The 15171-nt window shown below is 41.7% G+C and overlaps 1 protein-coding gene across 1 annotated transcript in view; it reads right to left on the reverse strand.

The window, feature by feature from the left end:
• The window catches only part of LOC311149477 (matrix metalloproteinase-9-like), a gene marked incomplete at its 5' end in the record, with an annotated part of 13084 nt that extends 5378 nt beyond the window's left edge, over nt 1–7706 (reverse strand). Inside the window, one exon of the mRNA XM_084186674.1 lies at nt 7598–7706. Within this exon, the coding sequence (XP_084042800.1) occupies nt 7598–7706 (109 nt within the window). The remainder of the gene's footprint in view (nt 1–7597) is intronic.
• Between the last annotated feature and the right edge of the window lie 7465 nt (nt 7707–15171).

The raw sequence follows: 15171 nt of genomic DNA on the forward strand, positions 1-15171 counted from the left end.
AGAGCAGAGAGAGAAACAGCAAAATAAATAAAACGTCTACAGCTAACATCTACAGAGCCCTGTTCAGAATTGAGAGAGAGCAGAGAGAGAAACAGCAAAATAAATAAAACGTCTACAGCTAACATCTACAGAGCCCTGTTCATTGAGAGAATGAGAGAGAGAGAGAGAGAGAGAGAGAGAGAGAGAGAGAGAGACAGAGAGAGACAGAGAGAGAGAGAGAGAGAGAGAGAGAGAGAGAGAGAGAGACAGAGAGAGACAGAGAGAGAGAGAGAGAGAGAGAGAGAGAGAGAGAGAGAGAGACAGACAGAGAGAGACAGAGAGAGAGAGAGAGAAACAGATAAATAAATAAAATGTGGGCCTTAGCTACAGAGCCGTGTTCATTTGACACCATGTGAAATCAATGGCAGGTGTTTTCAAATGAAGGCCTGTGGATTGTCTGAGGGGCCACACATAAACAGAAATAACCATATGATTGTGTCTGAATGAGCGTAAAGCCTGCATCGAACCAGACAGGGCTCTGATGCTGACAGAGTATGTCGTTTGAAGCAAAACAGAGCTCTTGCTGCAAAAACCAGTGTGTGCAAACCAAGGTCTCTGTGTGCATGGCTTGGTAATACACATGGACAGTATAACAGGCTGTTATGTGACCTGTTCATTGAGAAACTTTGCCAATCCAGTCCTCGAAAACAGAACCAAAAAAACAGCACTATTTTCAAAGGTCTGTTTATATTTAATAAACCCATGGATATTGTGTGGGTCTAGCATGGCAACAAAGTGTATTTGTCTGTTGTTTAGCTTGACCGTGGCCGGTATGTGAAACGGTTTGTCTTGAGGGGGATGATGATTTCCATTTTATTATGTGTTTTGTGTGACAAAAGGTTTATTTTCACCTACTTCTCAAAGGAGCCTCAAATGCATACCGTATATGAAAGATGGGAGGGTGAAGGTTTTCCATAGAAAGAAGAGGGAGATTGAAACTTTATGTACATACAGTGAGCTCCAAAAGTCTTGGGACTTTTGTTGTTGTTTTGGCTCTGTACTCCAGCACTTTGGATTTGACATGGTACAAAGTGCAGACTGTCAGCTTTAATTTGAGGGTATTTTCAACCTGTTCAGAAATCACAGCACATTTTGTTCATTGTCTCCCCATTTCAGTTAAATTAGATCTTTAGAAAGAGGAGAGGTGCTGTGATACAAGAAGGTTTTTAAAATCTGTTTTTTAAAGCTAAACTTGCTTTTTGCCTGAGTAACCTCTGGTGGCAGAGTATTCCATGATGACGTGGCTCTATACATAACTGAGCGACGCATTAAATCCGTTTTTGGTTTGGGTACCGTGAAGAAATCCATAGTGGCATGTCTGGTGAGGTAAATACACTACCATTCAGAAGTTTGGGGTCACTTAGAAATGTCCTCGTTTTCGAAAACAAGGACATTTCTAACTGACCCCAAACTTTTGAACGGTAGTGTGTGTCTGTTTGAAGTGTATGCAAATAGATTATACAAGTGGTAAGGTATTTTCAACACACAAATGTTTCTTAAAAAGACAAGAAGAGAAGTAGTCCATTTCTCATCAACCCTCAACAATGAAATACTACCATGCATGTTGTTAATGTTAGTTCTGTGTGTGCAGTTAAGGGCAAGGTGTTCTGCTTTGGTTTGAGCCAACTGCAGCTTTGCTAGGTGTTTCTTTGCTGCACTTGACCATATTACAGGACAGTAAGCAATATGGGACAAGACCAGAGCCTGAACAACTAGTACAGTTGATTTTGGTGTCAAAAACACAGAACATTTTTTAGAACAGACCTCTCCCCATCTTCACAACAACTTTGTCTTAACCCATGATAACTGACCATCCAATGTTACTCAGCTTCTTCAACTTGCTCAATGGTCACACCCTTAATGCACAACTCCAGTTGAGGTTTAGGTTTAAGAGAATGCTTTGAACCAAATACAATGCTTTTGGTTTTAGATGCATTTAAGACCAGTTTATTGTTAATTACCCATTCTGCCACTGACTGTAACTCCTTGCTAAGCGTTTCAGTGAGCTCACTGGCTGTAGGTGCTGATGTGTAGAGTGTGCAATCATCAGCATACATAGTCATTTTAGCTTCTTGTAAGACAAGTGGCAAATCATTTGTAAATATAGAAAAGCGTGACGGCCCAAGGCAGCTGCCCTGAGGGACACCGCAACGTACATATCTGATGTTAGAAAAGCTTCCATTGAAGAACACTCTCTGGGTTCTATTGGATAAGCAACCCTCCAACCCTGTGATGGCAGGGGATGTAAAGCCATAACAAGTGAGTTTTTTCAATAACAAATTATATATGATATCAATAACATCAAAGGCCGCACTGAAATCTAACAATACAGCTCCAACTATCATGTTATTACATTAAGGTGCTCTGTCATGGTCAGAGCACCTTAAATGAAATCTTGGGCAAAAAGGCGAACTCGGCTCCATCATTCATTCAATCAGATGGCTCTTTCATCACAAAACAACTACTTGACAACTACTTTAATGATTTCTTCATTGGCAAGATTAGCAAACTTAGGCATGATATGTCAACAACAAATTCTGAGCCTACACACCCATGCATAACTGACCAAATCATTGAAGACAAGAATTCCGTAAAGTGAGCGTGGAAGAGGTGAAAAAAAGTATTGTTGTCTATCAACAATGACAAGCCACTTGGGTCTGACAGCTTGGATGGAAAATTACTGAGGTTGATTGTGGACGATATTGCCACTCCTATTTACCATCTCTTCAATCTAAAGCCTACTAGAAAGTGTGTGCCCTCAGGACTGGAGGAAAGCAAAAGTAATTCCGCTACCCAAGAATAGCAAAGCCCCCTTTACTGGCTCAAACAACTGACTAATGAGCCTGTTACCAACCCTAAGTAAACTTTTGGAAAAAATTGTGTTTGACCAGATACAATATATTTACATTTTAGTCATTTATCCAATGCTCTTATCCAGAGCGACTTACAGGAGCAATTAGGATTAAGCGCCTTGCTCAAGGGCATATCGACAGATTTTTCACCTAGTCGGCTCGAGGATTAGAACCAGCGACCTTTCGGTTACTGGCACAACGCTCTTAACCACTAAGCTACCTGCCACCCTTGTTTTATTGTATATATTTCACAGTAAACAAATGAACAACAGATTTTCAGCACGCTTATAGGAAAGGACGTTCAACATGTGCGGCAGTTACACAAATGTCTTATGATTGGCTGAGAGAAATGTATTTAAAAAAAAGAATGTGGGATCTGTTTTGTTTGCCTTCATTGCAGCGTTTGACATTATTGATCGTAAACTGCTGCCGGAAAAACGTATGTCTTATGGCTTTACATCCCCTGCTATATTGTGGCTCAAGAGTTACTTGTCTAACAGAACACAGAGGGTGTTCTTTAATGGAAGCCTCTCCAACATAAACCAGGTAGAGTCTGGCATTCCCCAGGGCAGCTGTCTAGGCCCCTTACTTCTTTCTGTCTTTACTAATGACACTGCCACTGGCTCTGAGTAAAGCCAGTGTGTCTATGTATGCTGATGACTCAACACTGTACACGTCAGCTACCACAGCACTGAAATCACTGCAACACTTAGCAAAGAGCTGCAGTCAGTTTCAGAATGGGTGGCAAGAAATAAGTTTGTCCTAAACATAAAAAAAACTAAAAGCATTGTATTTGGGTCAAATCATTCACTAAACCCTGAACCTTAACTAAAACTTGTAATGAATAATGTGGAAGTTGAGGAGACCAAACTGCTTGGAGTAACCCTGGATTGTAAACTGTCATGGTCAAAACATATTGATGCAACAGTAGCTGAGATGGGCCCTAGACTATGGGAGGCGCACAGTACTACATAGAGCCATGACTACATGGAACTCTATTCCACATCCACTAACTCATGCTAGCAGTAAAATCAGATTTTAAAAAACAGATAACAATACACCTTATGGAACAGCGGGGACTGTGAAGAGACACACATAGGCAAAGGCACAGACACACGCATACACACACACACACACACACACACACACACACGATAACATGCACACTATACACACACGTAGACATGGATTTTGTGTTGTAGATATGTGGTAGTAGAGTAGTGGCCTGAGGGCACACACTTAATATGTTATGAAATCTGTTGTGAAACAGGGCGGCAGGTACCTTAGTGGTTAAGAGCGTAGTGCCAGTAACCGAAAGGTTGCTGGTTCTAATCCCCGAGCTGACTAGGAGAACAATCTGTCGATGTGCCCTTGAGCAAGGCACTTAACCCTAATTGCTCCTGTAAGTCGCTCTGGATAAGAGCGTCTGCTAAATGACAATAAATAAATAAACATATTGTAATGTTTTTAATTGTACATAACTGCCTTAATTTAGCTCGGGATCCATAATAAATACAAATACAAATCTTACAAGTTGGCCACATGCAGATCTAAGAAGTGGGCGATAGTCCACCTTTTGCCTATCACTGTTTGAATGTTAATTCCTGTGGCAAGCCTCCAGTGTCTGGCAACCACAAGCACAGTTTGCACCAGTTTCTCAATTGGCCATATCACCACGTGCTGTAGGCTTACCAGAATGTTTCACTGTGTGCCACGACAACACAGGATACAGGATATGAGTCTCTCACACTAGCAGAGTATGTGTTCATTGGGAGTGTTGCATGTCTAATACTTTGAATTCTATATTCAGGATTTTCCAGTTTTAGTAATTGATTCTGACCAGGTGTTGGTAAATGAAAACATATGTGAAAGAACAATTCAAATCAAATCAAATTGTATTGGTCACATACACATATTTAGCAGATGTTATTGCGGGTGTAGCGAAATGCTTGTGTTCCTCGCTCCAACAGTGCAGTGTAATCTAACAATTCACAACAATACACACAAATCTAAAAGTAAAATAATGGAATTAAGAACAATATAAAAATTATGACGAGCAATGTCGGAGTGGCATTGACTAATATACAGTAGAATAGAATACAGTGTATACATATGAAATGAGTAAAGCAGTATGTAAACATTATTAAAGTCAATGTATATAGGGCATCAGCCTCTAAAGTGCAGGGTTGAGTAACCGGATGGTAGCCTGCTAGTGACGGCTATTTAACAGTCTGATGGCCTTGAGATAGAAGCAGTTTTTCAGTCTCTCGGTCCCAGCTTTGATGCACCTGTACTGACCTCGCGTTCTGGATGATAGCGGGGTGAACAGGCAGTGGCTCGGGTGGTTGTTGTCCTTGATCATCTTTTTGGACTTCCCGTGACATCGAGTGCTATAGGTGTTCCGTCGCTGTTTCCTGAAGTCCACGATCAGCTCCTTCATTTTGTTGACATTGAGGGAGAGGTTATTTTCCTGGCACCACTCCGCCAGGGCCCTCACCTCCTCCCTGTAGGCTGTCTCATCATTGTTGGTAATCAGGCCTACTACTGTTGTGTCATCTGCAAACTTGATGATTGAGTTGGAGGCGTGCGTGGCCACGCAGTCATAGGTGGACAGGGAGTACTGGAGGGGGCTGAGTACGCAACTTTGTGGCCTATATTGTAGCCTATATGAGTATGTAGGTATGTGGGTATGAACAAAATGTGCATGTGCTTATATATTTGTATCTGTGTATACACAGTATGTATGACTAGTGATGAGATGGACAAAACAGCATGGTTAGTGTGGGTTTGACCTGAGATTAACAGCATGGTTAGTGTGGGTTTGATCTGAGATTAACAGCATGGTCAGTGTGGGTTTGACCTGAGATTAACAGCATGGTTAGCTTGGGTTTGATCTGAGATGAACAACATGGTTAGTGTGGGTTTGATCTGAGATGAACAGCATGGTTAGTGTGGGTTTGATCTGAGATTAACAGCATGGTTAGTGTGGGTTTGATCTGAGATGAACAGCATGGTTAGTGTGGGTTTGACCTGAGATTAACAGCATGGTTAGTGTGGGTTTGACCTGTGATTAACAGCATGGTTAGTGTGGGTTTGACCTGAGATGAACAGCATGGTTAGCGTGGGTTTGACCTGAGATGAACAGCATGGTTAGTGTGGGTTTGATCTGAGATGAACAGCATGGTTAGTGTGGGTTTGACCTGAGATTAACAGCATGGTTAGTGTGGGTTTGCCCTGAGATGAACAGCATGGTTAGTGTGGGTTTGACCTGAGATGAACAGCATGGTTAGTGTGGGTTTGACCTGAGATTAACAGCATGGTTAGTGTGGGTTTGACCTGAGATTAACAGCATGGTTAGTGTGGGTTTGCCCTGAGATGAACAGCATGGTTAGCGTGGGTTTGACCTGAGATGAACAGCATGGTTAGTGTGGGTTTGATCTGAGATTAACAGCGTGGTTAGCTTGGGTTTGATCTGAGATTAACAGCATGGTTAGTGTGGGTTTGATCTGAGATTAACAGCATGGTTAGCTTGGGTTTGATCTGAGATTAACAGTATGGTTAGCTTGGGTTTGATCTGAGATTAACAGCATGGTTAGTGTGGGTTTGACCTGTGATGAACAGCATGGTTAGTGTGGGTTTGACCTGAGATTAACAGCATGGTTAGTGTGGGTTTGATCTGAGATTAACAGCATGGTTAGCGTGGGTTTGATCTGAGATTAACAGCATGGTTAGTGTGGGTTTGCCCTGAGATGAACAGCATGGTTAGTGTGGGTTTGACCTGAGATTAACAGCATGGTTAGTGTGGGTTTGACCTGAGATGAACAGCATGGTTAGTGTGGGTTTGCCCTGAGATGAACAGCATGGTTAGTGTGGGTTTGACCTGAGATGAACAGCATGGTTAGTGTGGGTTTGATCTGAGATTAACAGCATGGTTAGTGTGGGTTTGACCTGAGATTAACAGCATGGTTAGTGTGGGTTTGACCTGAGATTAACAGCATGGTTAGTGTGGGTTTGACCTGAGATGAACAGCATGGTTAGTGTGGGTTTGACCTGAGATGAACAGCATGGTTAGTGTGGGTTTGCCCTGAGATGAACAGCATGGTTAGTGTGGGTTTGACCTGAGATGAAGAGCATGGTTAGTGTGGGTTTGACCTGAGATGAACAGCATGGTTAGTGTGGGTTTGCCCTGAGATGAACAGCATGGTTAGTGTGGGTTTGACCTGAGATGAACAGCATGGTTAGTGTGGGTTTGACCTGAGATTAACAGCATGGTTAGTGTGGGTTTGATCTGAGATGAACAGCATGGTTAGTGTGGGTTTGATCTGAGATGAACAGCATGGTTAGTGTGGGTTTGCCCTGAGATGAACAGCATGGTTAGTGTGGGTTTGACCTGAGATGAACAGCATGGTTAGTGTGGGTTTGATCTGAGATGAACAGCATGGTTAGTGTGGGTTTGATCTGAGATGAACAGCATGGTTAGTGTGGGTTTAATCTGAGATGAACAGCATGGTTAGCGTGGTTTTGCCCTGAGATGAACAGCATGGTTAGCGTGGGTTTGACCTGAGATTAACATACTTTGCTGCAACCCTCAGCCACTTCCATTCAGATTAATTTGAGACAGTGAGACAGTTAGCTAATGTGTTTCCACTGTATTTTGTTGTGTTCTTTAGTGTTGAAAAGCAGACCAGACAGGCGTATTGACTGACGGCCATAGAACGAGGGAGTGCAGAAGGCTGACTCTGTCTGTTGTCTACCCAGTCTCTGGCTCCCGATTCTGGGCAGGGCAGGACTGGGCGACAGGGTCCTGTGGTTCATTTATGGACAGCCATCCCTTGCCATGGCGGTTAAAGCCTTATTACGTACGGCTATAAAATGGTGGCCTATATGGGTGTGTCTTCCTCTGTTACCCAGCAGAACCTCCACTGAGCCAGCCGCGGGGAGAGAGAGAAAGAGTGTGAGAGAGAGAGAGAGAGAGAGAGAGAGAGAGAGAGAGAGAGAGAGAGCAATGTTTACTGTTAATAGTTATTGTTTATTTCACTTTTGTTTACTATCTACTTCACTTGCTTTGGCAATGTTAACATACGTTTCCCATGCCAATAAAGCCCTTAAATTGAAATTGAAATTGAATTGAATTAAATTGAAAATTGAAATTGAATTGAGAGAGAGAGAGAGAGAGAGAGAGAGAGAGAGAGAGAGAGAGAGAGAGAGAGAGAGAGAGAGAGAGAGAGAGAGCAGGAGCATACAGCTATGATTGCTCCAAATATTATTACACTATTGCTTATTTACTTAACTCCCTGTACTGTAGGACAATACTGTTACTTAACTCCCTGTACTGTAGGATAATACTGTTACTTGACTCCCTGTACTGGTAGCTTAGTGGGTAAGAGCGTTGTGCCAGTAACCGAAAGGTTGCTGGTTCTAATCACCGAGCCGACTAGGTGAAAAATCTGTTGATGTGCCCTTGAGCAAGGCACTTAACCCTAATTGCTCTGGATAAGAGCGTATGACAAAAGAAAGAAGAAGAAAATTTAACGTTTGTTTTTCTTTTCTATCTGGGACGACGCCTTCATAACTTTTTAAAGAGATGTCGTTTTCTGGCTTTGTTTTTGTTTTAATTCCTGTAAATATTTAAGAAGGGCCTTAACTGAGTTAACATTGTTGTGATTTCTATTGGCCCCATACACTGAGAGTCATAGAGCGTCTGACTTTCTAAAAAAACCACCGTTTTCAGAAACGTCCTCTACTGCTGACAGTTCTGTCTACGGAAGTGTATGATGCATCTGAAAACTTTGGAAAACCACTGTTTGGGAAAAGGGGGAAAAAAAGACATGGGAATTTCCCCTTCCTTGAGACAGCTGATACCAGAAGGGAAGTGAGTCAGGTGGTCAGGTCCAGACAGGTCTCGACTGGCTCAGCCCTTCAGCTGTAAAACGTTGGTTCAGACTTGTTTAGGAGGGCCATTACTGTAATACTCCTCTGTACTGTGTGGATGTTTGTTGGCACACACCTGGCTGGTGGCGTTTTGATGTCATCTGACCTCCTCTGACCTCTGACCTCTCCTTTGACTGGACAAAGAAGGAATCAAGTCATCCGGGGCAACAGTCGGACAGACAGACGGATGGACGGACAGACAGACAGACAAGCAGACAGACAAATGGACAGACAAAACAGACAGACGGACAGACAAATAAACAGACACACACACACACACACACACACTTATACACAAGCACTCTACTGGAATGCACCTCAGCAGCTTTTACAGTGATAAGGCACAAGGCTATGGTTGGATGGTTTGTGGTTAAACAGCTGTTGCTGAACCATGCTGGTGTCATTGGAATAAAGATACGTCTGACTGCACTTATTCTGCCTTAATTGCATTCATGTTATGTTCCCATTTGGCATCGGAAAAACACAAACACATTACCAAACTACACAGTATTGTCCTACAGTACAGGGAGTTAGGTAACAGTATTGTCCTACAGTACAGGGAGTTAAGTAACAGTATTGTCCTACAGTACAGGGAGTTAAGTAACAGTATCGTCCTACAGTACAGGGAGTTAAGTAACAGTATTGTCCTACAGTACAGGGAGTTAGGTAACAGTATTATCCTACAGTACAGGGAGTTAAGTAACAGTATTGTCCTACAGTACAGGGAGTTAAGTAACAGTATTGTCCTACAGTACAGGGAGTTAAGTAACAGTATTGTCCTACAGTACAGGGAGTTGGGTAACAGTATTATATGGTATTGTGTTAAAGATAGTCTACCTAATTCCCCTGAACTAAGACGCCACTACTCTCTATATTTAGACATAACAACCTTTCAAATGTGCTGGTTAACGTGACTTGAGTTACTGTAATTAAGCTTTTGGTGGGGAATAGCTCTGTACTGGGGTCAAGAGGAAATTAGAGTATTTTTGGAGGGAAACTATATTTTCGGAGCTATATTTATTTACACGTTATATATATGGTTCTGGGGGTGGATGGTTGATGTCATACGTTATGTGTGTTAGAAATGGAGTCTGTAAACTGAATTCATCCAGAGAGTCACAGATTTGACATTTCAAAACTGACCGATGTTTGTGTATCAGTGGTGTAAAGTACTTAAGTAAAAATACTTGAAAGTACTACTTAAGTAGTTTTTTTAGGGTATCTGTACTTTACTTTACTATTTATATTTTTGACTACTTTTACTTTTACTTTACTACATTCCTAAAGAAAATTATGTACTTTTTACTCCATACATTTTCCCTGACACCCAAAAGTACTCATTACATTTTGAATGCTTAGCAGGACAAGAAAATGGTCCAATTCACACACTTATCAAGAGAACATCCATGGTCATCCCTACTGCCTCTGATCTGGCCGACTCACTAAACACAAATGCATCTTTTATAAATAATGTCAGAGTGTTGCCCCTGGCTATCAGTAAATTAAAAAAACAAGAAAATTATGCCTTCTGGTTTGCTTAATATAAGGAATTTGAAATGATTTATACTTTTACTTTTAATACTTAAGTATATTTTCACAATTACATTTACTTTTGATACTTAAGTATATTTAAAACAAATACTTTTAAACATCTTCTCAAGTAGTATTTTACTTGGTGACATTCACGTTTACTACTTTTTTTTTTTAAGGTATCTTTACTTTTACTCAAGTATGACAATTGGGGTACTTTTTCCACCACTGGTGTCCATATTTTGGCTGTAGTATCATAAATTAATTAATTGAGATAAAGGTTGTGGCTCATTTATAGAGAACATATGACCTCTTAGTCATTTCATCTGAGGGCCAAAACAGAGAGACTGCTGAGATTATTTGGTTGTGCGGTGCTTTGGAGTGTTTTTCTCTGCTCTGCTGACAAGTGTTTTTCCTCTGCTCAAACAGTAATAAATGCTTAGTTCAATCATTTATTGATTCTTTTTTTTCAAACATAAAAAAAACATACAAAAATATTTGTCTTTATTTTTTATTTATCAGGGGGTGCTGCAGCACCTTTAGAACCCCTACTTCCCAAAGCTACGCATTAGAGAACCACAGCTGTAACGCTGGTGCCATCTATCTGTGGACTGACGTCCCCTTTTAACACTGCTGAGCCGAACCTGCTTGTATTACCTCTAATGCCCAGCAGAGGGCAGTCTGTCATTAGGACACACAGTGGGACTCGCAACACAAAGAAGTAACAGCAAGCCTTCTGAGCGGCACATATGGAGGAAGGAGGAAGGTAGCCCATCTCCAAGAGTCAAAAGCAAAACAAACAAACAACCAAGGTAGCATCTTTTGGTTCATAAAAGCCATCTATGTACAATACACGGTGGGGGGCATTTTAGGACACATGTTGCAAATAAAGTCTGACTAGGTGTGAAGAGAAGCACTTCACTTTGGACTAAAGGACTTTAAAGTTAACCTCAGAAAGAATGTGAACAACAAACAAGATGGTTGAAAGAGAAGAAAGGTAGAGTTCCCCCTTCTCCCCGTCCTGTGGAACTGTGGTATCTGGTTGGTTTCTACACCCACATTACTGGAGCCCTAAGGACAATAGGTGAGTTGAGAGAAAGGTCACCTTTCCTTTCCTTGGTGCTCTAATGATATGGGATGTGTCCCTATTGGCCCTGGTCGAAGGTAGTGCACTATGTAGGGAGTAGGGTGCATTTTGAGATGCTCCATGAATGTGATCGGCTGTATCTGTTGCCTCGTCCTCTTATCTATACTCTTGGCCTTTAACACGATATCCACTCTCACCCAGAAACAGAAGGACTTTAACACGATATCCACTCTCACCCAGAAACAGGACTTTAACATGATATCCACTCTCACCCAAAAAACAGAAGGACTTTAACATGATATCCACTCCCACCCAGAAACAGGACTTTAACATGATATCCGCTCTCACCCAGAAACAGAAGGACTTTAACATGATATCCACTCTCACCCAGAAACAGAAGGACTTTAACATGATATCCACTCCCACCCAGAAACAGGACTTTAACATGATATCCGCTCTCACCCAGAAACAGAAGGACTTTAACATGATATCCGCTCTCACCCAGAAACAGAAGGATTTTAACATGATATTCACTCTCACCCAGAAACAGAAGGACTTTAACATGATATCCGCTCTCACCCAGAAACAGAAGGACTTTAACATGATATCCGCTCTCACCCAGAAACAGAAGGATTTTAACATGATATTCACTCTCACCCAGAAACAGAAGGACTTTAACATGATATCCGCTCTCACCCAGAAACAGAAGGACTTTAACATGATATCCACTCTCACCCAAAAAACAGAAGGACTTTAACATGATATCCGCTCTCACCCAGAAACAGGATTTTAACATGATATCCACTCTCACCCAAAAAACAGAAGGACTTTAACATGATATCCGCTCTCACCCAGAAACAGAAGGACTTTAACATGATATCCGCTCTCACCCAAAAAACAGAAGGACTTTAACATGATATCCGCTCTCACCCAGAAACAGAAGGACTTTAACATGATATCCGCTCTCACCCAGAAACAGAAGGACTTTAACATGATATCCGCTCTCACCCAGAAACAGAAGGACTTTAACATGATATCCACTCTCACCCAGAAACAGAAGGACTTTAACATGATATCCACTCTCACCCAGAAACAGAAGGACTTTAACATGATATCCACTCTCACCCAGAAACAGAAGGACTTTAACATGATATCCACTCTCACCCAGAAACAGAAGGACTTTAACATGATATCCACTCTCACCCAGAAACAGAAGGACTTTAACATGATATCCACTCTCACCCAGAAACAGAAGGACTTTAACATGATATCCACTCTCACCCAGAAACAGAAGGACTTTAACATGATATCCACTCTCACCCAGAAACAGAAGGACTTTAACGCGATATCCACTCTCACCCAGAAACAGAAGGACTTTAACATGATATCCGCTCTCACCCAGAAACAGAAGGACTTTAACGCGATATCCGCTCTTACCCAGAAACAGAAGGACTTTAACATGATGTTCACTCTCACCCAGAAACAGGACTTTAACATGATTTAACACCATTTATCTACATAGTGCACTACTTTAGACCAGGACTCTGGGCCCTGGTCAAAAGTAGTGCTCTATGTAGGTGATAGGGTATGATTTGGGACATTGTCGTGGTCTGAATATTGAATCACATTGCTATGGATTGAGTGCTATTTCCATAGAACTCCACAGCCCCTCATTGATTTTACCTTACATGTAAAACACCCCTAATATTGAACCAAAACCATCTACCTTCATGGTACAAACCAGATCATCTGTAGTATAATTACAAACCAGACCATCTGTAGTATAATTACAAACCAGATCATCTGTAGTATAATTACAAACCAGATCATCTGTAGTATAATTACAAACCAGATCATCTGTAGTATAATTACAAACCAGATCATCTGTAGTATAATTACAAACCAGATCATCTGTAGTATAATTACAAACCAGATCATCTGTAGTATAATTACAAACCAGATCATCTGTAGTATAATTACAAACCAGATCATCTGTAGTATAATTACAAACCAGATCATATGTAGTATAATTACAAACCAGATCATCTGTAGTATAATTACAAACCAGATCATCTGTAGTATAATTACAAACCAGATCATCTGTAGTATAATTACAAACCAGACCATCGGTAGTATAATTACAAACCCAAAAATATGTATTATAATTTGTAATAATAATGTCTGCTGTATTTCCTGCCATAGTGATCTTAAAAGCAGGAAAAGACGACATATGAGATTCTGCTGTCGGGTTGTTAAACCGAGTCTCAAGTCCTTACAAAAACAGGAACCCCATGGTCTGGCTAGCCTGAGTCTCAGATCTGTTTGTGCTGTCTTGCCAACTCCACTGCTGTCATGGAGAAGGCAGGACAGCACAAACAGATCTGGTACTCAGGCTAGGGGGAACGTCAAGCTGCCCCTCAAATACCCAGAGATTCTTTACATTCACTCACACACACACACACACACACACACACACACACACACACACACACACACACACACACACACACACACACACACACACACAGTCTTGCGCAGCTAACACACACACACACATTAAGGCTGTGGATAGAGGAAGTGGCCCTGTTAAATGGCTTGTAGTCTTTGATAAGATTGCTGTATGACTGAGTCACAAATGGCACCCTATTCTCTATACAGTGCACTACTTCTGACCTACTTAAGGGGATAGGGTGCCATTTGGGACAGACACACAGACAATCTGTAGACAGCAAAGAGAGCAGAGGGAGTGGGATTAAAAAGCCAAGCAACTCTTATCTCCAGCTGGTTTCAGAAGAGGGATGAATGTGTCTTAAGAGCATCCTCTCTCTCACTAGATATGCTGAAATCCCCCAGCCACAGCCCACAGCCCACAGCCCACAGCCCACAGCCACACACACACACACACACAGTCTTGCGCAGCTAACACACACACACACACACACACACACACACACACACACACACACACACACACACACACACACACACACACACGTGTGTGATATCGTGTTAAAGGCCAAGAGTATAGATAAGAGGACGAGGCAACAGATACAGCCGATCACATTCATGGTAGCATCTCAAAATGCACCCTACTCCCTACATAGTGCACTACCTTCGACCAGGGCCAATAGGGACACATCCCATATCATTAGAGCACCAAGGAAAGGAAAGGTGACCTTTCTCTCAACTCACCTATTGTCCTTAGGGCTCCAGTAATGTGGGTGTAGAAACCAACCAGATACCACAGTTCCACAGGACGGGGAGAAGGGGGAACTCTACCTTTCTTCTCTTTCAACCATCTTGTTTGTTGTTCACACTTTAGACAGCAGCTACTGAGCCACTATTACCATTAACCTGTTGTGGACCTGTTGATTGTCGTTCTGGTAATTACGAGTCAGGAAGTGGTGACTAATCAGGGGCTTAGGCATGGTTGGGCCCACCCAATCAGATTGAGCTAAATAAATAAATAAACACATTTTTATTTGATCTATTTTTGATCATGTTTATGCTCAATACTTGTTCCAAACGGGACATTTTTTGTATTTTTTACCTTAAAACATGCAAACACCATCGGATAGAATTCATAGCAAGCAGTGCACTGGGTAAATCAGATTTGATTCAATATAACAGAACAGATTAACTGGAATGACATGCACTCTCATGGGATGGGTTGCCAAAAATAACTAACTGAAAGCCACACCCCTAATAACCCATGAATATGACTGCATTGAG

This window comes from Coregonus lavaretus (genome assembly GCF_964263955.1).
Source record: "Coregonus lavaretus genome assembly, chromosome: 22".
NCBI classification, from domain to species: Eukaryota; Metazoa; Chordata; class Actinopteri; order Salmoniformes; family Salmonidae; genus Coregonus; species Coregonus lavaretus.